The sequence below is a fragment of the Typopeltis vanoorti genome, chromosome 20 (assembly GCF_054136105.1).
Source record: "Typopeltis vanoorti isolate ZY-2024b chromosome 20, IOZ_Tvanoo_1.0, whole genome shotgun sequence".
Classification (NCBI taxonomy): Eukaryota; Metazoa; Arthropoda; class Arachnida; order Uropygi; family Thelyphonidae; genus Typopeltis; species Typopeltis vanoorti.
In genome coordinates this window covers 19600716-19626850 of record NC_143568.1, presented here as the reverse complement: position 1 = coordinate 19626850, position 26135 = coordinate 19600716, and the positions used below count along the sequence as shown (strand labels likewise).

The 26135-nt window shown below is 35.2% G+C and overlaps 1 protein-coding gene across 1 annotated transcript in view; it reads left to right on the top strand.

Moving 5' to 3' along the window:
• Window positions 1-26135, top strand: part of LOC150095267 (otoferlin-like) — a 158022-nt gene that overhangs the window by 80483 nt on the left and 51404 nt on the right. Inside the window, exons 2-16 of the mRNA XM_090410633.1 lie at window positions 9373-9431; window positions 9519-9607; window positions 9721-9820; window positions 9933-9935; window positions 11204-11433; window positions 11759-11874; window positions 11999-12146; window positions 13626-13680; window positions 16170-16301; window positions 16614-16676; window positions 16789-16873; window positions 18892-19007; window positions 23725-23765; window positions 25377-25563; window positions 25769-25955. Coding sequence (XP_090266759.1) covers window positions 9373-9431; window positions 9519-9607; window positions 9721-9820; window positions 9933-9935; window positions 11204-11433; window positions 11759-11874; window positions 11999-12146; window positions 13626-13680; window positions 16170-16301; window positions 16614-16676; window positions 16789-16873; window positions 18892-19007; window positions 23725-23765; window positions 25377-25563; window positions 25769-25955 — 1611 coding nt within the window. The remainder of the gene's footprint in view (window positions 1-9372; window positions 9432-9518; window positions 9608-9720; window positions 9821-9932; window positions 9936-11203; window positions 11434-11758; window positions 11875-11998; window positions 12147-13625; window positions 13681-16169; window positions 16302-16613; window positions 16677-16788; window positions 16874-18891; window positions 19008-23724; window positions 23766-25376; window positions 25564-25768; window positions 25956-26135) is intronic.

Below are 26135 nucleotides of genomic sequence, written 5' to 3'. Positions count from 1 at the left end.
AACACGATAAGCACTACGAACACTCTACTACTGGCGCAAACTGCATATAAACAACAGTGGAACTGCGCGACGGACAGTGCCGCATTACGCTAATAGCTCACATCTCACTATGACGTGCATATGCTTGCGCGCGTAGCAATACGACACTGTGGTAAACACAGCGCTGCTAGCGCCCTCCTAAGTGCTACACGACGGATTTTTATTATTTTTTTATACAAAATAAGAGAATTGCATAGGATTGTTGATGATAAAATTAAATATTACAAGCAAATATAAATAACTTAATAAATATATTTATTTATCGAGAAAAATTGGGGGCGCTGCAGTTTCGCAGTGCCTATTCACCAGTCGCCCCTGAAATTTACGGTAGAAGCAAATATACGAGGCCAATGTGTTATGTCTCACATTTGAGTCTGTTCTACTGGATTGACTTGTTTTGCTCAATGAAAATTTCTAGTTTTCTTGAGAAACTACTTTTCATGGAAAAGTTATTATCATAAATTTTTGTTCTCGCACTACAGCATAAATCGAACCATGGGTCTTTCCTAATGAATTGCAAATGACGAAGAAAAACTTGGTGAATTAGTTTAATTAAACGATAACAATCTTTGCTGCATTGGATAGTGATGACCGGATAGCATAGGCAGATCTGGTGATTTGTAATGTGCATTTCAATTTCTATAATGAGCTAATCACGTGATTGCAGCGATTAATCATTTGATTGGCTCCGTCGGAAGACTGAATAATATGATGAAGGAGGAGATTCTTTTCAAGATTTTTTTTATGCATGTGTAATAACATTTTAACTTTAGTATGGATTCAGCCATTTTGAATGGCGATGTTTTTCAAAACATTTCAACAAGAAAGATATATAACATAAATGACAATTGAAAGATTTGTCTACAATATCTAAAATAGATGCCATCCATCACGAAACACAATCACAGACACAGATACTTGATAAACATATCCTTTTTATGATTGCGTCGGATCATTGCCATACGTGTTAAATCTTTCAAGATTATATTTTTATACATCTTAAAAATATTTGTAGAGACAATATTCTCTGTAAGTTTATCAATTGCGCTTTCGACTCTCTTGACCACAGGTTGATCAGAAATGGACCACAAATATTGCACTTTCCCAAACAAGATTTAATATAAGGGTTTGATGTCATCTCGATCTGGTTCTGTTTGATTAGAGTATAATGGTATGTTTTATATTATTTTTATGCCAAGAAGACGTAAACTAATATCTATTCCACCTCACGCTCATTTAATAATATTTTACATGCCTTGGAAACATCAAGAATTTTAGCCTCTGTTTAAAGGATGAACATTGATAAGCGACATCTCACATGGATGATTCATGGTTTTCAGTTTCCTTGGTGCAAATATTGAAGAGATTCTAACGTTGATGTTATTGTAACTGTCACAAAAGTTGTGTCACATGAACAACGTTTGTGGTTCTATAACTGACATTCAAAATACATGTTCATTAGAAATTTTCGAAGTAAGATTGTTCTCATTAATTAGTGTTGATGTATACACATAGTCTTAGACAAATCACAGGATAAATATTTATAATTAATAAAATGATCTTAGACAGGAGGAAAGATGAGTCATGCTTGTAATCGAAGTAACGACGGTTTATGGATTCATCATCTCGTATCATCTTCTCTTTAACTTATTCGACTCAGTGGCCGGTCGCCAAGTCACCTAACTTCTAAACGTAATTAATGCCATGATATAGAAGTTAATCCTCTAAGTACTTTGCTGCATCTATAATGTCGTAAAGCTTTCATAGCAGAAATTTCCATTGTCGGTTCGGCGAAAACATCTGCCACCTGCTTATGAAATTGGCTGACTCCTTCACTTGAAAACACTAATGAAAATTCCTCTCGTCCTTAGCAGAACTCGAACGCAAAGGACTTTATTGCAACTGACTTAGATATGGAAACTCTGTTTGAAAATGTAACATGTACAATTATATTCACACAGTGATCTTTTCTTGTAGGATAACTAACTTCTTTAATTCTTTGTTCAAAGGTAACTTGTTGAGGACCTCTCTCATTTAAAAAATTATAAATGTGAAGATATTATTAGGTATATCTTAAGACCCGAAATAAACAAAGTGTGTTATTTGTCTAGGAAACATCTAACACGTAAATATTATCCTTGCAGTACATATAAACCTCAGGGCATATTTACGCCTAATCCATCCCACCTTATGAGTGTACACTGTGTTATCACGTGACAGATTTATCCCCATACATTCCACATTACTTCTCACTTTAGAAAGGTAACCTGCATAGTCATGAGTGGGAAAGAGCGGAAAGCGCCTGTCTCTAGAAACCAGAGATGTCGGAGACTTGCAAACCAATGCATCAAGCTGTCAGGTAGAGCGAAAGCCGAGGTTCACTGCAGCGGAATTGCATTCCAAAATGTCAGGGGTAGTGGGGTCACATGTCAGCTTTTAACTACTTTAGTGTTCAGTGCGGAATCAGTACTAGAGAAAGAAAGAGAGAGAGAGAGAGAGAGAGAGAGAGAGAGAGAGAGAGAGAGAGAGAGAGAGAGAGAAAATAATCCGGAAATGTTTGAAGTGGCACGTCGCGTGCTTTTTGAGGAAAATAAAAAAAAATATATAAAAAATGAAGCAACATAAAACATATTTTCCCATAAAATCACCCATACCTTAAATTACCTGCATTTTTCTAAACACAACCTCTGCAGGGATTTGCGATAATGTATGACGTCATTTCGTTTGTTATTTTGGGAACTAGACCATCTGGACAATACTAAGATGAAAGATTATAGCTGGCTGGATGCTTCGCTTGAAGATGTATCTGGAAAAATATGCCTCCTTTCTACCTGATGTAAATATCTCTTTGATCAATAGATCTTTTATGATAGATGCTTTTTCTTTGCAGATTCGATAGGATAGAGAATACTTCAACAGCTTACTTTAGTTTACGAGCTGTTTAATTTTAAGCAAATGTTTGAGTCAAAGGTATTCTGTTTCAAATACAGGCTGGTATGTTTAATATTTCGTTTTATTCTTCCTTTGTAAAGATTAACGGTATGCATGCTCTTTGGTATTGTGGTATATGTCCCTCAGTCTACACAAATGTCCGAACTCAACCTTCTTATCCAAATATTCTTTGTTTGAAAAGAAAGAGAACTTGTAGTGAGAATAAGAATACGTATATGTGTGTGTGTGTGTGATTTCACATGTTCTGCCAATTGCACTCCTTTTATTAAACCAGATATCAGTTAAACTAAAGAAGTCTGCTTATATTCGTAATTAGTACACGAAATTATAAATGAATGTGAATTCTATTAGCTACTTGGAAGATTATCCATAGCAGGGTAAGAGTCCTGGAGTTTTTCTCAGAAGAAAATGGTTGCAAAAAAATCAAGGAATATTCTTTCCTTGAAAGCTGGTCCGTGGTTGGTCCACCTTTCTTTTTTTTTACCATTATATATGATTTTTTCCCGATGAGAATTACGAAAGGGACTTTTTGAATGAAAGATGATTCCTGGAAAGTTACAAGATAAGGAATTTTATCTCTACCAATAATAGTTTGAGACAAAATCCTCGCTACGTCGCGAATTCTCAGGAGATCTATAATTCTGCACTAAGACATTTTTACTTTGAAGAAGATGAAGACGGTATATTCTCTGAGGGGGAAATGACTTGAATGACAATTACATTAATGTTACGCTGTCTTTAGATTTTCCGACAATTCAGCGTATTTTCTCATTTTTGAAATACGAGACTCGAGTGTCTTAGCATTTTTCCATGTTGAATACGTCATCCTTTAAACTTCTAAGAAATATGCCGGTCTATCTCATTACTCGATGTTAACACACACACACACACACACACACACACACACACACACACACACACACACACACACACACACACACACACACACACACACACACACACACACACACACACACACACACACACACACACACACACACACACGCACGCACGCACGCACTCGTACAACTACGAAAACTTGGTTTCCGCACCTTTTCCCCCCTCCATAATCATGTTATGGAAAAAATCCCATAAACCTGACCGTGACATAACAAAAAAGGCAACACGTGCCCTTTATGAGCGCTGCTAATATGAATCCACGGTTCTTAGCGTATGACCCTCCTCTGATGGGAACCATAGAAAAGAAGATTTTCACTAAAGAGCTTAGAACTTTTTAAGGCTATTCTGTTTAGCTTAAATAGACGTCGACGTTCATCAATCTCACTCTTCCTCTATTCTTCTCTTGAGAGTCGTAATACAACAGATTGCGCAGTAAAGACGATAATAATGTGCCACAGGGGCTTCTCGTCGAGCTGGATTCATGGATAGAAGCCAGATTTGTGGGTCATTATTTGAAAATGGACCTTAGGAAAGAATCGTTGGGTTTTTGTTAACGACCTAAAAGCATTACGTTGGCTTGTGGAACTAAAAATACTGCTCCCAAAGGAAATGTGTAAGAAAAAGGAATCAACAAACTCTACAACTCCTATTAAATGTAGATTTTATTCTTAATTTAGTTTATCCATCTTAATTAATCATTTCAGCTGTATTTATATTCCTGCTTTGTTCACCTATATATCATTGGCATAATGGAACAAGTATTCTAAAATGATATGGTTTGGTTGTTGTTGCGGTTTATATCTTTGCAAATATAAAGATGATTGTCACCATCCAGTATCACGTTTATCTGAGACATAAAATGGCTTAAAAGGGTTCCATGTTAGGTCTGGAGTGTAGGGTTTCTGGATGATGTAAAGCTAAATAAGTTAAGATAAAAGATAATAAGAAACACCTAAGTTTAAAACTCGCTAAATATCACACACACACACACACACACAAGGTTGCATTGTCCTTGAGGCTCAGTCAATGAGTGACAGGCTGAAATTTTGATTGTCGGTCGAGATTTTAATCGAGTCTAATACGTATTACTCCAAAACACTTAGAAGAATATAAGAAAATCTGTTTAACTTATTCGTAATGGATGCAGCATATTAGACTATTTCCCCTACATTTTAAATGTACTTGGTTCGTCTTAATTTTTTTAAACTTGTTTTTCTTGTGAGGATATCTACTTTCTGTTGTTTATGCCGGTTTTTATCTTGTCACGAGTCTTTCAGAATACAATAAATTCTATTTCTATTCCCTCAGCCATACATCTGGTGGTGTGTGTGTGTGGGGGGGGGAACAGCTATATGCTACCATGCTAGGGAGATGATTATGAGCAAGGTGGTTTCCCATTGCTTTCCTTGTCATGCTATATCTTATGACTGTAGTCTGTGTCTTCACGGAGCTGGTTTGCCTGCTTGTGGGATGAAAAATCCCAGATAAACTAGTGGAAAAAACCCTTGCTGTCCACGTTCAAGACCAGTTAACTTAGCTATGGCTGAGGAAGATCCTCGAGCTCCTCATGTCACCGACGAGAATCGAACCCAGGACACTCCTTCCTCAAGCATATGGTTGCGAAGCGCAAATCCACTAGGCTAACCGCGCGGACAATACAATAAATACTGATATAATATTTTTATAATTATCTTTTCTCTGTGTCCATTAAGTTTATCATTTTTCGTTCTTCTCATTATTTGATTTTGCTATAAATTCCTAATTTGCTTATTTTAGTAGGAAAACCATGCATCAAACAGGCATCTTGCTCTACTTCCTGATCATCTTCAGCAATTTAATTTGCATTTATTGTATTTTATTACTTTACTGAAAGCATCTGCTGTTGATCTTCACTACCGTGCTTGTTGGAGGCTTGAAGTGGCTTAAAAAATTCGGTATTTGGTCTGTAGAGAAGAACAGGATGACTACGAAATGCTTAGTTCACCTACGATACAAAGTACGAAAGGCCTGCAGCCTTTCATAGCGGGATTTACATAAAATATCTTTAGAAATCCGAGAAGTTTTTTTTGCTCCTTGTTGTTTTTATCATAATGTCTTGATTTATTCAAAGTATGTGCGCCTTGGTTAGATGCTGTGCACTTTTCATTACAGATAAACGTTATTCGTTCATAAATCTCTAGATAATTAAACACTGTAACAAATATAATACTAAGTAAAATACTAAATATAATACTAAGTAGATTCAGAAACAAACACCGCTTACGAGTTACTGCAGCTCAAAACAGCCACCTGAAGGCAGCAATGTTTGTTTAGACTCAAGCCTCTTAATTTCCAGTGTAACATATTTTGAATATTCAATCCATGATGGAGATAAAAATATCTAAATAAAGACAATTCGTAGTTTGGGACACCGGTAGTAGCTAATAGAATGATGAGATAGTTAGAATGACCGAAGAAAATAATATAGGGGTGAAGGGAAAATGCCCCACTGCGCTACTGAGCTTACGATCTTCTTATGTACACCCTCCGTCCAAAAAGAAACCGAACTTTTCGACAATAGAAGAAACTAGTGGCGCCACCTGTTGTATATTTTTGTTGTCGAAAGCAGCAAAACCTTCATTAGTGTTCTATCAACAGTTTATGACATTTATTTCATTAGAAGCTGAGTTATAGTAAGAGTGACAGTGTGTTTTGACGAACGACCGGAAAATGAGTTTCAAACAGGAGATTGACTTTTGTGTTAAACTTGGTAAAAGTTTTACCGAAACGCATGAAATGCTTCAAAAAGCATACGGTGATGAATGCTTATCTCGTACTCAAGTTTACGAGTGATTTAAGCGATTCCAAAGTGGTCGCGAGACGCTTGAGAACGACGAAAAGCCGGGCCGTCCGAAACCTGGACTGAGAGAAGTTAACATCCAAAAAGTGCGTGATTTCTTCAAAGAAAACCCGAAATCGTCCGTGAGATTGACCGAGAATTTGGGCCTTCGTAAATTGAATTCGCGATTTGTTCCCCACAAGTTGACCGACGGTTAAAAAATGTATCAAATTGAACACTGCAAGGACCTCATTAAAACTATTACTGGTGACGAAACGTGGTGTTTTGAGTATGATCCCGAAACAAAGCGCCTGAGTGCTGAATGGAGACCACCAGTAGAGGGCATCCGGAAAAAAAAAGGCTCCTGGAGAAGTCAAAAGTAAAGAGAATGCAGATTTATTTCTACGATTCCAAGGGCATTGTCCACAAAGAATTCGTTCCGCCTGGCCAAATGCTCAATGGTGAGTTTTACCTCAAAGTTTTGAAGCGATTGATAGCAAGAATTCGTCGCGTACGGCATGAATATCGTGACGACCGACCGTTCGTCAAAACTCTGTCACTCTTGGCACTATAACTCGGCTTCTAATGAAACAAATGTCATAAACAGTTGACACAACACTAATGAAAGTTGCCGCTTTCGACAACGAAAAGATACAACAGGTGGCGCCACTAGTTTCTTCTATTTTTTGAAAAGTTCGGTTTCTTTTTGGACAGAGTGTGTAAATTACTCGAATGTAATTATAATCTAAATTTTAATTAATATAATTATGTTCAAGAGTAGATCATAAGCTATTGACCAATTAACCTAGTTCTGCTCACAAATGCGTTTTTATTGAAGTAGTTCGCGCGCACAAACTCACCCCACTCACCCCTACAAGCACGCACACACACATCGGTGATTTGTGTTTACCAGCAGGCAAGCAAGCACATCCTTATGTTAACACGCGCGTGCACTGGGCGTTTGCAATAAGTGAACTGGAAGCTTTTGTACCTTCTGTCAAGCAATGGAATCCCATTGACCATGTCTCCATCGAGAATGCTCATGCTTTGGAACGAGACGAATTCTGAATTTTAATTAAAACCCAACACATTCTTGCACGTTTTAATCACTGAGAGTTATTAGAATTGAAAATTAATCGAGTTGTTAATATCCTTGGAGAGAAACGTTAGAATCTTAAGTAGATTCCGACATTTTCTTTGTTTCTCGAATTCAGGAAGTTAAATAACTGTGAATGATTATTGATATTCCAAGTGAAAGAAGAGATTGGCTCACAAAATAATTCGCTGCATTGCGTGGTGCTTGAAAACATCAAACATGATCGTTTTAAGGCGACATTTATACTTTCTTCCTCCAAGTTCCTGCAGAGGAAGATCATAGATGGCAGTGGTGTCGTAGTGTTCATTTTTACCATTTTATTTTGCAACAATTGTAATCTGTTAAGTCTGCGCAAGCGCAGAATGCGTACGATGTAATTGCGTATATTAAAATATTTTCGCATAATGCTATAAAGCATTCTATAAAGATTAGTATTTTTGTGTGTGTGTCGGAGCAATGCCTTTTAATCGATAGAGTTTGCTTGCTATTATCGTGAGTATGTTGCGTAGATAACTGGTACGACTATTCCAACTTTGGTCAGCATCGAAGTGAAGTCCGAGATAGCGTGTTGATTTCGCCTGTGTGATGGTTGTTGTTTTAGGAACAGCGCTTTGTGTAAAGGAGAATGGATGTCGAATAGTGAGATATTTATTTCTATGGGTAGGGAGGTTGAATATCGTTAACTTTGTTTTTCAGTGTTTATATATATAGCGTTTTTAGTTAGTCAGTTAGTGATCAGATTGATGTGGTTTTGTATATTTGTGTAAGCGATATTTGGCTCCTTGTGGTACTCCACAGGTTACCGGTACCCCTTTGCTGTGCACTGATCCCATTGAGGACAGAAGTGGCTAACAAACAACCTTATGTCAAATCCTACTTCATAATCGGACTGATCAGAGACTCAACAGCACAACGTCTAAGAAACAGATTTCTCCATAAATGGTGGATTCTTAATATTAGCCCCACACACGTAAGGCAGCAAAACTTATAACAATAGTACAGCGTGTAGGATAACATTAAAACAGTCAGAGGGACTTGGATTTCATATTAATTAATGTTTATTTGCTTTGAAAAACTATATAGTTTTGACACTAAAAATTCATAAAAAGGAACCCACTATGGTTATGGAGCTAATAACGTACGTATTGTGAATGTAGTTAACATATGTGCTTCTAAACCATATTGTGAAACCTCTAAAATATACAAGTACAAAATACGAATTCGAAATCTCAACAGCGTGAGGGAAAAACTGAGATTTTCGAGATCTAAATTAATTATTCTCGACCAAATTAACTCTTTGAGTTATAATCTCATGGAATTAATTCGCGAGTCTTTCTAGAGAATCTATAATTAATTACTTTTTACCTCGACAAGGAGCTGTAAGATGCTCGAAGCTCGAGTTTATTGTAGAACGAGAAGATGGAAAAATAATAAAGGATTCTTTTTAATTATTTTATGAAGGAGCTTTAAACAAAACATAGCAATGTGGAAGATATAGAATAAGAAATGAGCAAATTTTCTGTCTAAAAAAATAAGAAATATTATTTTTTTTTGTTTTGCTTTTCAGGGGTATCGCATTTTACAAAGATTGTGGAAAATGTTGACGGAGATGCAGTTTTTGATGAGGTAATTATTCGAAACGTGTAGCTTTCTTTAATTTTAAATAAGTAAATTCATCTCAAGAAGAAAAACTGAAACAAGCTATTTTTTTAGGTCTTTGAATGGCCGGTGGGTCGTCCAGTGGAAAGCCACGAAATATTGGAAATCCAGCTTATCAATTATAACAAATACTTCAGCAATAAGTAAGTTTTATTATTTTAATTATCCATAAATAGATAATAATACATACATTATGCATTAATGACTACGTTTTTTCAATATTATCGTCATTTATTTTGATTCATATCTTTTGTAGAATCGTTGGATCCTATGGTTTGGTGCTACAACAATTAATCGAAGATGGTCACTTAAAAGTGGTCGACACGTTGATCGATGTTAATAATATGCCTATAGGGGTAAGCAAACGTTTTTCTAATTTATTTTAAATAGGAATATATTAATGAAAATATTAGTGAATTTATTTTGAACGTAATAAACATTCCTCTTCCTTAATGATTTCTAACGTAGAACGTCTGGAGCCTTGAGGCATTTCATTAACATGCTCATTAAAGTTAGCAAATAACTTCTGATTACAATATCGGTTTATTTTAACAAACTCGAAGGAACGGTTGCAGAAATGCTCTTTAAATTGTTCCGTAAAAATTGTCTAAAATAAACGAAGTAAAAAAAAAATAGATGAAAGTTTTCCCAGAATTTACTGACAACAATGAAGGTTTGTTCAACAATATTTTGCTATAAATTGAGGATGGTGATAGCTACTATTCTTGACACCATCCAGGTGTTAGATGTTTTGCTAGGCAACCATTTGTTACGTCTTTTGACAGCCACATTACTCATTTTGACAGCAGAAGACTATGAAAAGCTCTTCCGGGACACACAACATCACTTCTCCACGTTATCAAGCAAGTAAGATGGGGAAACCTATAACAAGTTTAAGATTCTACCGCATTTGAATGTTTTACAATTTTTCTTCTATCTCTCTCTCTCTCTCTCTCTTTCTCTCTCGCTCTCTGAATGTGCTACTTAATATTATATTGATCACTTCTATTTTATGGCGACAAAATAAACAATAACCACATCGATAATAGTTACTCATTTTTAACAGTAGATGTCAGCACTGGTAGCAATTGTTAATAAGCTTTAATTTTTTTCATTTTATTTTTAAAAACAGTTCTAGCTTTCTCTGTCTCGCTCCGGATTGTGTACAAATCATTTAAAACACCAGTATTAAATTAAAAACATAGTTTTTAACCACGCTACCGGCCAAGACATTTATAGACGTCAAGTTTATCATGGATACGAAGTGCATATTAATTTTTAATACCATTGATATTACATTGAAATATATGATGGATACGAAGCGTATGAGGATGCGTATTTGATCCATAATTTTTTTTATCTTTAATCTGTTACTATAGAAATATTTAAGCTCTCAATAATAATTCTGAACCGTGTGTGTGTGTTCGTGTGTGCAGAATCTTCAAGACAAACAGCTTCCTAAATAAATAAATCATGCCATTGTATGTAAATAATAGATTTCACGAGTTTCAATCGATTACAATCACCGAGTGAGGCAACATTTACGCTATAATCCCAGCATACCTGAAATACCACTCTTAATTTGGTCTTAACAAGTAAGACACACAAGTTTTAATTATCTCTAAACTGCGTTTGCGGAGTCTAGTTATTTCCATGCACCAACGAATTTAAGAATAAAATTTCTCTAGGCTTATCGTAATTAAATTAAAACACGCATTCCTCCATTCTCTTTCTTGTAGATTATCTTGACCTTTGAGGTCAGCTACACGGCTCCAGATGGTTCCGTCGGAGACTGGCACGCGCCTGGCTTCCAATACGAAAGTTTTGACGACGACAGACAAGCTCTTATCGACATTGAACAAAATATCGCTAATCTTGAACGCACATTAAATCAAAAGGCTGAAAGTGATATGTCCCGACAGGGGTCGCTCTTAAGTCTCACTTCGCCAAAGTCCCCTGAAAGGAAACGGTAAGATATTAACGAATTTTTTAAGCTATAATGGCAATTTTATGATTAAGTCATGATAATATTTTTCTGTTTTCTTATTAATTAATTTATTTAATTCCGGAGTTACCGCCAGATGGCGCTTTCGCTAGTTTTCAAATTCTGAATTTTCTTTGTTTAGCTTAATCATAATCAATCATTATACATGTTGCAAACTTTTTTTTATCTTTAACTGGATCTAATTAAAGTTTCTTTTAAATAAGCTATGACGTCACCTTCTGCAACAGTTTTATTGTATTTTAAATGATGTCATAATTATTCATTATTAATTATCGTAACAATTCTGTAGATCGCTTCCTGCAACAATGAGAAGTCTGGCTAGCATGATGAAATTAGGAAAACAACGCCCTCCACCGGATGATGATGAAAGAATATCTCTTAAGGACTCCGAACATTTAGAATATGGTAAGCCTAAATAGACTCCACAGAGTGGTAAATATTTTCTTTTATAAAGGCAACAATTTTGGTATGAGTGTTTTTTTTTAATTTATTTTTTTTATAATATTTTCTCCCTTCTTTCTTTATCGAGGATCGACGCAGACTTTAACCATGAGAACAAACGACAACGCTACGATATTTCCCTCCACTGGAGATGAGGATTTACTCGCCAAACAGTTCGAAGATAGTAGCACCGACACTGCTCCGTATTCGATAACGACTCCCGTACTTGTGAAAAAGTAAGTACTTCTGATTATAAACGTTTTCGATGTTTGTTTAGAAGTTATTAATCAGAAGAAAGGTTTATTTTAAGCATTGATGGATTGAGAGAAAGATAGAAAACCGAAATCCTTGTAGATGGAAAGAGAAGAAAAATAAAGGGAAAAAAGGAAATACAGTTAGTCAATTATTCCAACACGTAAACAAAGAGAGAGAGAGAGAGAGAGAGAGAGAGAGAGAGAGAGAGCGAGAGAGAGAGAGAAATGAGAAAAAACCCGATGTTGACGATGCTATTAATGGTCTATTTCCCCACGTAATTTGCATATTCGTAATTTGCCTTATGTTTTCCAACTGGTGACTTCTAAACGTTACAGCAGTCAGTCATTGGTGACAATTTTTGATTGTTATATTATGCACCCTTTGTCCAAAAAGAAACCAAACTTTTCGAAAGTAGAAGAAACTAGTGGCGCCACCCTGTTGTATCTTTTTGTTGTCGAAAGCGGCAACCTTCATTAGTGTTGCGTTTCATTAGAAGCCGAGTTATAGTGCCAAGAGTGACAGTGTGTTCTGACGAACGGTCGGTCGTCACGATATTCATGCCGTACGCGACGAATTCTCGCTATCAATCGCTTGAAAACGACGAGATAAAACTCGCCATTGACCATTTGGCCAGGCGGAACGAATTCTTTGTGGATAATGTCCTTGGAATCGTAGAAACAAATCAGCATTGTCTTTACTTTTGACTTCTTTAAGCGACTTTTTTTCGGATGCTCCTCTTCTGGTGGTCTCCACTCAGCACTCTGGCGCTTTATTTCAGGCTCATACTCAAAACACCACGTTTCTTCACCAGTAACGATCGTTTCAAGGAAGGTTGAGTGCTTTGGTCGTCGGTCAACTTGTGGGGAACAAATCGCGAATTCAATTTACGAAAATGCCCAAACTCTCGGTCAAAATGTTGTGCACAGTTGATTTTGGAATCCCCAATTCATCTTCAATCAATCTCATGGACGATTTCGAGCTTTTGTTTGATGAAATCACGCGCTTTTTGTTTGTTAACTTCGCTCAGTCCAATATTTGGACGGCCCGGCTTTTTGTCGTCCTCAAGAGTCTCACAACCACTTTGAAATCGCTTAAACCACTCGTAAACTTGAGTACGGGATACGCATTCATCACTGTATGCTTTTTGAAGCATTTGATGTGTTTCGGTAAAACGATTACCAAGTTGAACACAAAAGTCAATCGCAACTGTCTGTTTGAAACTCATTTTCCGACCGTTCGTCAAAACACACTATCACTCTTGGCACTATAACTCGGCTTCTAACGAAACAAATGTCATAAACAACTGATAACAAGAAAAAGATACGACAGGTGGCGCCACTAGTTTCTTCTATTTTCGAAACGTTCGGTTTCTTTTTGGACAGAGGGTGTATTAATTTCAAGTAAATTATTTGTGCTATCATAATTAATTAGCAATCTTTACGATTATGTTTTTATTTCAGAGCAAAACCAAGTCAAGGTTCTTCACCAGCGGCTTTGAAAGCTCAGGATTTCCAGGTAAGTCATTGCTTTTCTTGTAAACGATGTCTTCATCGGAATTTAATAACACTAGAGTCTCGATTGTTCCATATGTATCAGAACAAAGCTACTCGGGTAAAAAACTCGGCTGATGTAAAATATTTAATTGCACAACCCCGATTATGAGTTGAGTTTGAAAATTTGTACACAGTTCGTCCATATTTTATAATCAAATAATGCAAGATGTAATGAATTCCAAGGAAAATGTTAAAATGTCGTTCTTTATTTATATAATTTTTCAAATTTATTATCGACGAATACGTGTGTTGAGGCTTAATGCTATGAAGAATTCATGGTGGAGGTTTAATGGAATATTATCAGCACTGAGAAAGGATTAAAACTAATTTCAATACTTCCAATATTTCGTCTCAGTCACAGAGACATCTTCAGGGATTGCAAAAACCGTTTTTTAACAACACACACAAATACAATACAATAGTGAGTGAAATTAAAGTTTTCTAGGTGGTGCGCCCTCTATGGGCATTTGCAGGTGGCCTAGGGTGTAAAGAGGGATCTGCAAATGCCCATAGAGGGCGCACCACCTAGAAAACTTTAATTTCACTCACTGTTGTATTGTATAAAACTTCCCAAATTTTGGGAAGTTTTATGCAACCGTATTTGTTTAAATTAGGTTGATTCCTGAGTGCAGATTCAAAGAACAGGGAAACATTAATTATCAGAGATCCCTCTTTACATCCTAGGCCACCTGCAAATGCCCATAGAGGGCGCACCACCTAGATAAGACTTTAGTTTCACTCACTAATGTATTGTATTTGTGGGTGTTTTTACAAAAAGTTTTTTTGTAATCCCTGAAGATGTCTCTGTGACTGAGACGAAATATTGGAAGCATTGAAATTAGTTTTAATCTTTTCTTAGTGGTGATAATATTCCATTAAACCTCCAACATGAATGTAGTATCGACGACTTGGTTTGATTTGAAATATGAAAGAATAGCACAGAAGTAAATGCCAACATATCATTTCCATTTTAGGCAGTTCTAGTCCAGCAATTTCTGAGTGAAACATGATTGACAGAGCAGGATTTGGCCAAGTGATACTGGAATGAGATGATCAAGTACGCAAAAGTTTCTCTAAAGTAGTGTAAGTAGAAATATGAATCACGAAATTAGGATGTACGTATTAACGCGATGGCATGGAAGGAAGAACTATATATTAAAAGACGTGAAAATCCGAAAGCAGTCAAAGAATATTTGTAACGAGGAATGTTCAAGAGTATTTCATCGATTTAAAATCCTATAGATCATTCTAGCGGCAAGAAGAGCTACCAAGAAGTTGATGTTAGGAAACACATGGAAAACGTTATGAAATGATGCTTGAGTAGATGCACAGAGTGCCAAAAAGAAAGTAATAAGTAAGGAAAACAAATTCAGATTAAGAGAGAAAACTAGGTGAGCTGGCTATAAGCAATCTAAGGAGTTTTTTCCGTAATGTTACGTAAAAGGGTAACATGTGGAAGAATCACAGAATAACTCTTTCGAATGTAGGTGTCAGTAAAGTTTCTAATTGTTTAAAGCTATTGTGTTTGTGTATTACGATGCGAGTTCAAAATGTTTGATCCTTTGGACAGAACATATTCGATAAGGAAATGGATGAACTCCAGGTCTAAAACTTGTTGCGAATCTTGATGTATGTTAGTATCTCACTGTCTGTGAGACACTAACAGACAGTAGATCATTGAATTACGAATTAATAATTTGAAAGCAATTGTTAACTAAGAAACACATTGATGAGAAACAGGGTAAGTAGTGGGTAGATAGGGATAAAAAAATTTTAAGGCAAGGAGGAAAACAACATACCTTATAAATAAAGTAAAGCGGTGCGTTTCATGCTCAGTACATGAGATGAATAATCATCTGTGATCGAGAGTATTGGTGTGAATCGCAACATTGAAACCAGATCCATAAGGACACTGATGAAATCGACTATTGAAGCATCGCATTTGCTCCAATAGTCGATTTCATCATTCTTTTAAAGGATTGGTTTTCGTATTAGGGAAACTTTAACTACTTTGCAAGATATACGAAGTCTGGTGATAGATTAGAATTTTCGACTGTAAATACAGCATTTGGAAGCACGCGGCTAAGAAGTAGAAAGTGCAATTGATATTGATTTAAAACAAATTACTTTCGACTAGTGATTTGATCGATGCGCTGTCAGAGACCCACTGTTACTTTCTTGGTCTGTTTTCTAATTTGGCATCATATGTCCAAGCTCTAAAAAAAGTGAGTGATCTCGATCTGGCTGTGTACAGAGGCCCACCATACTGCAAAAGCATTAAGTATCTCATTGAAGCGCAAGCTCTGAGAAAATTCTCAGTGCCTCTAATATTCCATCGAGAGTTTGTAAGGAACGACATCCTAAAGTCTCATCTACTCCATTGACTATGCATGTAAAATACATTATAGTGCATTATTATAAATTTAAAAAGGTGTTAATTGACTATTTTAGGTTTGCGTTACTATAATCGAAGCTCGCCATCTAGCCGGTCTTAACATGGATCCTGTGGTATGTGTCCAAGTAGGAGATCAAAAGAAATACACGAGTGTTAAAGAATCGACCAATTGTCCGTATTACAATGAGGTAAGTTCAAGATTTTCATAACTCCCATAACTCATTTATCTTAAAAATATTTAACAAACAATATACATTATGATATATTTAATATAAATCAATTAATGAGTATAAATGCTTTACGTATTTATCATCAATTTATTTAAGCTTGTCGCCAGATGATAAATTTAAAATTAAAATTAAAATTTAAAATTATCTTAATTTTCAAAAAGTTTAAAATCTATTTTAAATTTAAAACGTCTTAGCTTATAATTTTAAGCTCTATTTAAAATGATCCAAAATTATATAATGTTACAATTATTTTCTTTATTTTTTCCCCAGTATTTTGTTTTTGACTTTCACATGGCTCCAACAATGTTCTTTGACAAGATGATAAATTTAACGGTAAGCCTTTCATGCATTCTCACAGATCCACGTGTCAATTATGAATTAATTCCCTTCTAATTTTTGCAGTTGAAAGACATTTTGGTAAAAAAACAACTCTTTTTGTCGGTAGGTTCTTCATTCCAGAAATATCATTCGTTCCGGTAAAATCATCGGCGTTTTTAAACTAGATGTAGGTACAGTGTTTTCCCAGCCAGGTGAGAGTATTCATTTGCTAATTAACCATTCAAGAAACTTCACTTTAATTAATCTAAGAAAGTGGTACAATTTTTTTTTCCTTTCGCTTCGATGGTAGTTCGTGATACTAAATATATTTCTTTAATTATGAACTGTGATTAACACTTTTAAACACTTAATAATTATCTTCGGATTAATGCAACATCGCGTATTTATAATTTAAGTGACACAAAAGAATCTTACTCAGTTTAAATTAGAATTAATTATCATCTTCTATAAATGCAACTTTAAAAGCAAAAATATTTTTGATAGTTCAACAGTGAAAATATGAATGGATTTAAAATTAACAGTTAAGATATTCGACCACCGAGATGGATTCTCTAACAGTCACGTGAAACATTATTATACATCGAATAAATTTAACTTCCACTAGAAGAGGTTGTAAATCTATAGTATATTAACTAGATGGGCTAAGGATTTTATTTATTTCTTTATCATTATTTTTTTATTTATTTTCACAGCCACCTTATGCCAAGGATAAGGTGGCTAACCCTGTGCCTCCTGGTGTGTCCTATGTCTGTAGATGCGTGTGTTCACAGGGACAGTTTCCCTAGGAGAAGAAAAATCCGAGTTTTCCGGGTGAGAAAAAAACCCTATCTGCGTATGAGAACAGCTAACTCACCTTTCATCGAAAGAGACCGGATAAAAGTTCCTAACCTCACTTACGGGAATGTAACTCAGGTCTTTTCGACCAAAAGGCTTCGTATATACTGACTGAGCTACAAAGGTTCATACTAGGCAATGAAATTCACCTTCATCTAAGGAAAATCACAAACATTCATGCCTATATAAACATCATATGAATTCCATGAAGGATTCAAACCAATAGGTTGTTGGTTAGAAAGCGTATATGTGACTACGCGAACACTAGGCTGGCAAACTATTTTCAAAAATTATGGAAATATTATCGAAGAGTGAAATAAAATTGTTAAATTTTAAGATTAATTTCTATAAATAAAATAAAAATGAGTAAATCTGCAAATGCCTTTTCTTTCCCAAAAAGGAGCACGAGAGTCTGTTTAGCCCTAAGTTTTGAAGACAAGTGCGTAGCCAATCTCCATCCTTAGCTAATCATAGATAGTAGGCCTAAGCCCATCAAGATTTTAATAGGCATTCGCAGAGAAGAGTACGACTTACAATTGCCGCTATCTCGTGGTCACTGACCCTACATAATACTGTCTGAATTGGGGGAATTCTATTTATTTATTTATTGTTTAGTTAAGGGATTAAAAACCAAAATTTCCGGAGGGAGGGAACCCTACTTGTCCTCGACAGGGATCGTCTAACACGGGAGCAGTTGAATAAAGGTTAAGAAACATTTTTCTCTTGGAGACTATAGTCGAACTCGAAACTCTTTCTTTAAAGGAGCCTAGTGCTATGGAGGTCAACGTATTACCAGAGGGCTATCATTAAATGTTTATAACAATTACTAAAATAAAATAAAACTAATAAAATATAGCTATATATTTTATTAGTTTATTCATAATATTAACAAATAATTTTATGAAAATTTTAAAATGATTGCCTAAATGTTTTTACAGGAACGTTGTGAAACTTATACAGCTAAATTAAATGAATCTACCCGATTCCTGATTAATAATTTAATATTTTGTAATTATTAATGAGCTGCAACAAACATAGATGAGAGATTATGAGCAAACCGAAATTTTCAATTAGCTCTATAAAAATACTGGTGACTAATAATTAAATGCGTTCTTTCTCTTTGATTGTTATCTACATAGTTAGGCCAACAAATAAATAAGTGTTTAAAGTAACATTGTAGCGTATTAATATTTTTAATTGTCTACTTTTTTAATTCTTTATCAATAAAATTTACGAAATATTTCCATCTATTATTACGTTTAAATAAATCTGTTAAATTTACTTCATTATTAAAATAATGCCTTTGATGTTTCATTTTATTGCTTTTATAACTGTGAACTAATTATTTCTTTGTCTTTCTCTGGAACTAACGCAGATCATCAATTCTACCACAAATGGGCTTTAATAACAGACCCGGATGATATCACAGCTGGACCCAAAGGATATTTAAAATGTGATATTTCGGTAGTTGGAAAAGGAGACACCGTTAAGGTAAGAAAAAGATTTTAAGTACGAAATGAACAAAAATAATTAGAAATTTTCGAAACTTAATTTACAAAAGAATTAATTCAGCTTACTCCAAGTCAAGTTACTTGGCAGTGGCAGTAACTTGACTTTGAATTGAATGAATTTATTGTTAATATTATTTACGTTTTTTCCTGGGCATTACTGGATGCACATTTAACTTAAGAATGATGAGAGCGACTTTAAGACATCACCTAAATCTACGAAGACAGCATCTGGCCATCTGAAGTGCATTGTTGAGCTGTGCTTTCGGGCCATTAGTCACATGACTGCAATCATGGAAGATTTATAGAATGCGTTTTTCCATCCATTTTTATAAACTTAAATTGTAACAGAGTATTACGCCATAAGAAAAATATTTCATTATGAATTATCCTGTGATATGATGGATTATCTTCTTCAAGGCGAAACCTACCTTTCCAGAATTCGTTTTTTTTTTTTAAAGAGAATATGGGCGGGTGTATTCTATTATGAACAGCAAACGAGGAAGATAAATAGCATAAAAGAATAGATTAATGCAAGATAAATAGCAGACCAGGAAACCGTAGAGTAAGAAGAGAACAATTTTCATCCCATAAATAAAACACACACGTTGAACTTAGCCGGCGTAGCTCATAATGATGAAAGCTTCATTTGTGGTTTCTTTCTGAATAAATTTTCGAAACCTCTCAGTTCATTTATGTTTGTTCTTTATTATGAATTACCCCACCAGTTTACGGAATGTATGGGTTTGCACAGTAAATTAACTTCTGAATGTTAATACCCGTTATTTGTCTCCGTGAAAAACAGTCGTGTAATGCTCGCAATTAATTATATAAATCGCATGTTTGCCTCCTGATACTGTTTGTCTGCTTTCGTGTTGCTGATTTGTTGCCTTAGAAGGCGATTATGAGAATGAGACGTCTTACAAGTCGAGTGAAGTCTTAGGTTAATTGAGCTTACTTACTAAAATTAATAATTGATGTGTAGGTTATTTTAACAAGACCTAATAACTGGTTTGTTTTTAAATTGATGTTTATTTACAGCAAAATTTTAATGTAAAGTTGACGAACATTTTTAAAAGAATTCTTTATTTTTCCTGATTTATGTTTAACATATTGAAGCCTAAATAATGTTCAATTATTTATTGGTATACGCTAATGTATACATCACGCCAAAGTGCATAACTTTACATTACCATTATCACTCTGTCAGTGCTCGATAACAGTAGGACTCATGATTGTTCTGTCTATATTTTTATCATCAGCAAACAACTGAACATCTATCAGACCTTTCCCAATATCATTGGTATAAATGAATACGCAACAATGGTCGAGGATTGATCCCTGGGTACACAACTGATCAAACGAAATCTGGCAGATTCACGCCCCTCCACATACCACTTACTGATTTGTGTCAGCTACCCACTTATTGAAGTCAAGAGCTTATATTCCAATCCAATATTCTCCACTTTATGAAAGCGCCTTTCATATATGGGCATGACATGAAACATGATTTGAAATTTTCTTACAAAGAATTTTCTCGCGATTAATTTTCCCCCGATGAATTTTCCACGCGATGAATTGTCTGGAGACGTTCCTGACAGACTGTCTTAGGACCATAGTTACTGTGGGCCTAAGACAGTCCCAGACGAACAATGTAAGTTATTTTTCTACTGATTAAACACCCGGGATATTTCACCTTTTGAGAAACCACTCAGCTTTGCTGTTTTCAAAACTGTGGCTCCAGTCAGATGGACACCTACAATAAGCTCTTTATCGAAACTCCGAAAGATCCTTTGTTCTTCCCATTGCGATCAACACTGTTGACGATTACTAACCACTCGAATTCATGCTGCGTAAGTAACGTTTGTGTGCATCTACAGGTTTCTAGTTCAATGGTCGGTATGCGTAGTTTGTCATAAAAGGGAAAATGACGCATCTTGCAGGTATTAGAACTGAGAAGTGTTTTCCGAAAAGGAATTAATGAGTAAAGTTTTTAAATTAGTTTTGTATTCCTATTAGGGAGAAATCTGAAGGTGGAATTAATTGCATAATATAATCCATTTGAGAATTTTGAGCTTCTTTGATTATATTCAACTTTACTTTAAACGTTGAAAGTGAAATTGGGATATTAGTATTCTAGGATCAGAAACGGATTATACTTCAGCAATCATAGGTATTTGCATTGCCAAACCGGTTTCGGAGGATCAAATTATGAATCCAATAGTTTCAACCTTGACAATGATGTGGGGGTGGGGGGTGGGACTGACCCAGAATCGATTCATTTCAGCAAAGATTGATTTCTCCTATTCTCGTTTACCTTCATCAGTCCATGCAAGAACTTTGCATCAAGTACGTTAAGACAGCTGTTTTACCGAGATATGCTATCACGTGATTTTTTTGTCATTTTTAATGACATCATCCTGTGTAAATATCTTTTATAAATCAATAATAATGACGAATGTTGGATTTGATGTAAAAAGTCGCAAAGAAACTCACTTCGAAAGTAAAATACATCCTCTGTCCAAAAAGAAACGGAACTTTTCGAAAATAGAAGAAACTAGTGGCGCCACCTCTTACATCTTTTGGTTGTCGAAAGAGGCAACCTTCATTAGTGTTGTATCAACTGTTTATGACATTTGTTTTATTACAAGCCGAGTTATAGTGCTAAGAGTGACAGTGTGTTTTCACTAACGGTCGATCGTCACAATATTCATGTCGTACGCGACGAATTCTCGCTAGGATCGCTTCAAAACTTCGAGATAAGACTAACCCTTGACCGTTTGCCACCAGCTGGAACGAATTCTTTGTGGATAATGCCCTTGGAATCGTAGAAACAAATCAGCTTTGTCTTTTTGGATGCCCCTCTTCTGGTGGTGTCCACTCAGCACTTCGTTGCTTTGTTTCGGACTCATACTCAAAACACCACGTTTCGTCACCAGTAACGATCGTTTCAAGGAAGTTTGAGTCCTTACGAGCGATTTTAATGAGGTCCTTGCAGTGTTCAATTCGTTACATTTTTGGTCGTCGGTCAACTTGTGGGGAACAAATCGCGAATTCAATTTACGAAAATGCCCAAACTCTCGGTCAAAATGTTGTGCACAGTTGATTTTGGAATCCCCAATTCATCTTCAATCAATCTAACGGACGATTTCGGGTTATCTACGATGAAATCACGCACTTTTTGGATATTAACTTCGCTCAAGCCAGTTATTGGACAGCTTTTCGCCGTCCTCAAGCGTCTCACGATCACTTTGAAATCGCTTAAACCACTCGTAAACTCGAGTACAGGATAAGCATTCATCACCGTATGCTTTCTGAAGCATTTGATGCGTTTCGGTAAACCTTTTACCAAGTTTAACACAAAAGTCAATCGCAGCTTTCTGTTTGAAACTCATTTTCCGACCGTTCGTCAAAACACACTGTCACTCTTGGCACTATAACTCGGCTTCTAATGAAACAAATGTCATAAACAGTTGACACAACACTAATGAAGGTTGCCGCTTTCGACAACAAAAAGATACGACAGGTGGCGCCACTAGTTTCCTCTACTTTCGAAACGTTCGGTTTCTTTTTGGACAGAGAGTGTAGAACATAACAGAAGCAAGTAAATGTTTATTTATTTATTAAATACAACTCGTATATTCGTGTTATAGAATTTATTCAGGATGACTCTGCTGTAGACAGGACACTATTCGTTGACTCAGCTGCGTTATTAAATCTTCATAATGGCTAAAGGCCTTTATACAATACTTAATTCGAAATTGACAACTAAGGATTTAGACCAAGAAATTCAATGCCACCTATGAAACTTTTCCAATAAGTCATGGATCATTATAGGCTGAATTAGCTTTGTATTGGTCAAAACTTTAAAATCACATAAACTTCACATTCTCCTTACTTGAATCATTTAGTACAACGCGGATCAGAGCCAGTAAGATCTACGTGTAGCGAACGGAATGAGACTAATTCGCTAAACGCATTAGTTGATGAAAATCATCAAATAATTCAGTAATAGCAAACCTGTAACCTCAGCTTCATACGTAGATCAAACACAAAATTTAAACGATGGCTTGGAGGATTGTAGGGATGGATGGATGGATTGGGAATGAATATTCGCAGGTGTCTTCAGGTGGTACATGATTTCATAGCTAGGTGTGATAGTACCACTTGGCTTATTGAACAAGCACAGTGGTCTACAATCTCCCAAATAGTGATGTGAGTCGTTAATCTCACACTGCTGAGACCAAACAAGCAACTTGTTTGCTGTCTGGAGAAAAATTTTCCGTATCTAACCTTAGTTCATCTTACACAAATGCAATATTGGTTTTTAGATAATTTCCTGGGTGTTCACATAAACTATATCGAAGAATTCCTAGCACTGGGTAAGCATTTCTACTTGTTCGTTGTAAGTCCAGAGAAATGAATAAATTTGAAACGGCTAATCCCATTAATAAGATAATAACTCACATCTGTGCTATGAATTTATAGAGTACATCCTTTATCTTGAGTACATTCATTATCTAGAGTACATTCATTTTCGCAGGAGTTTCATGTTTGAAAATGATAATGCAAATGAGATACTAAATATTGGAAATAATTAACAATAGACCATGATCATTATTAATAATCAGTAATATCCTTTTAAAAATTTATATGATATTATATAATATATTATTTTATTCTATTTGTTTATTTTGTAGCCTCCACCGAAAAGTGAAAAAGATGATGATGACATCGAAGCGTGAGTACTTTAATATTTAAATACTTCGTGAAGAGTAAATAGCTGTTGCTATGGCAACCATTCATATTACGTTTATTTTCCAAGCTCGAGTATGCCTCTTTAGTTAGTAGGGATGCTTGCTTAACAAAAGTTTATGAAAGCGTTTTTGTTCAGAGTCTGCAATATTTATTTTTATTCTCGCTGGGTTCTCAATATTGCAGTCTCCAAAACTACGTAAGTTTTGTTGCATAAGTATAATAAGGTTATAGCGATTGCAGCGTACGTCAAGAGAAGGTTAGTTACGACAGCAATAATGTAGCTCAGGAAACTAGCAAGGCTTCCAAGTGCAACAAAAGGTGATGGTATTGATTGCACCTGGATTATTATCCTTCCGTGCTTATGACTTATATGGGTTACGGATAAGAAATAAAGGCAGGTGTGTTTGATCGTCTATTTCATGTAAGGTCTCCCTAATGACAGACCGCCGGAACAAAGCATCCATCAAGTTACAGTGCAATTTTTCTTTTTCGATATCTATACAATTCACAAACCAAGCACTGTGAAAATATAGAAAGCCTTGTAAAGTTATAACGTCACTGTTAAAATCGCCAGAACTATTGATAATTATAAAATATTTCAACATCTGATATAATATATTATGGAATCAATAATAATTTTTTAAAATTTAATAAAATTAAAGAAAATGATAAGACATTTAAAAATAAAATTTAGAATATTCTAATACAGTATTCTGTTTTTAGATTAGACAAACTTAAATAAACGTTGTGCTCAACTGTTTATTGAATGAAAAGATGAATCGACCGTGAGATGCGGTGATAATACCCTTGGAGGGTAATGGATGGCAATGCTGTTGCCAATGAAGTTCTAACTGAGGCTCGGCTGTTGCTGTTACCCTCCTGCCATGATCAGAGCTTTAATAGCTCATTAACACCCTATCCCTACACTGTCCTCTACAGATAACGGGAAATATGAAAAGCATTCTTGCTTCGCCCCTTTAAGCCAGTCCTTTTAAGTTTAAGTTTAATTGTTTATCGAAAGCTGAAAATCAGTGCTCGATTATAAAGTTATTCGAATTGAAAAGTTATGAATATCGGATGCTGTAAATTAAATTTTTTTTTAAATTTAAATAATCTTAAAACGATGATTTCTGCTTTCATTGGGTTCAGTTATTAATTATTGAATATATTGAATATTTCGGGTTGTAGATCTAATAACAAATAATAATATACAACTAAGTACGAAGTCGCATATTTTGGAAGTCAAAAATCCATTATTGGTCTTTATAAGTGAATTAACCAGTTTCTAAAGATAGCCATCTCTTGCTTAGATATTTCGAAAAAAATGTACAACCTATTTCACTGTTAATTTAATAATATATTTTTTTAAACAAATTAAGAACCAAATATCCCTTAGAAATTGTTTGAAAAAATCCAACTGTGCTAATTACTAAAATCATGAACAACAGCCACCAAGCGGAGAATTCAGCAACTAAACCAGATAACACTAAATAAAGAGGTTAGCGGTGAAAATGTTTAAAAAAAGATTCATTACCTTCAGTAGCTGTTTTATTTGCAGCCCAATTTCTTACAATGATAATTATCTCATTTTCAGAAACCTTCTCTTACCTGATGGAGTACCTGCTGAGAGGCAACATGCCCGATTTGTTGTTAAAATATTCCGAGCAGATGGGTTGCCAAGGATGAATGCTGGGATCATGGCCAATGTGAAAAAAGCATTCACAAGAGAATCGAGGGATTTGGTCGATCCTTATGTGCAGGTGTCATTTGCAGGTTTAACTGTGAGTTGATTGCGTTTTATTGGAATATTTATTGCCATTTTCAAATCATAAACAAAAAAATTGGATAAAAAGTACATAGTGATTGCACATGGATTATTATCCTTATTAAAAACGTGACTACACTGACAGAGCATGCGCAGTAATCTTCTAGAGTTTCGTCTTTAGAAAATCAGCAGACGTCTAATGAAATACTTATTATCTATAGGGAAGAACAACTGTTAGGAAAAGTTCCTGCTCACCCGTGTGGAACGAGCAAGTGGTCTTCACAGAGATGTTTCCTCCATTGTGCCAAAGGATTAAACTCCAACTAAGGGATAATGATCCAGTTAACGACGCAGTTATTGGTACCCATTTCGTGGAGTTGGCTAAAATATCTAATGAAGGAGAAAAAGGTATTTGAAACCCTTTTATGATTTATAATTTTAATTAATTATTTTTATTTTTTATAAATTATTTTTTAATTTTAATTTAAAATTTAAGTTTTACTTAAAAATGAGAATATATAGAGTATTTTAAATATAAATAAGCATTCTCTAGAAACACCTTTTTTCAATTTTTAACTAAGAATTATA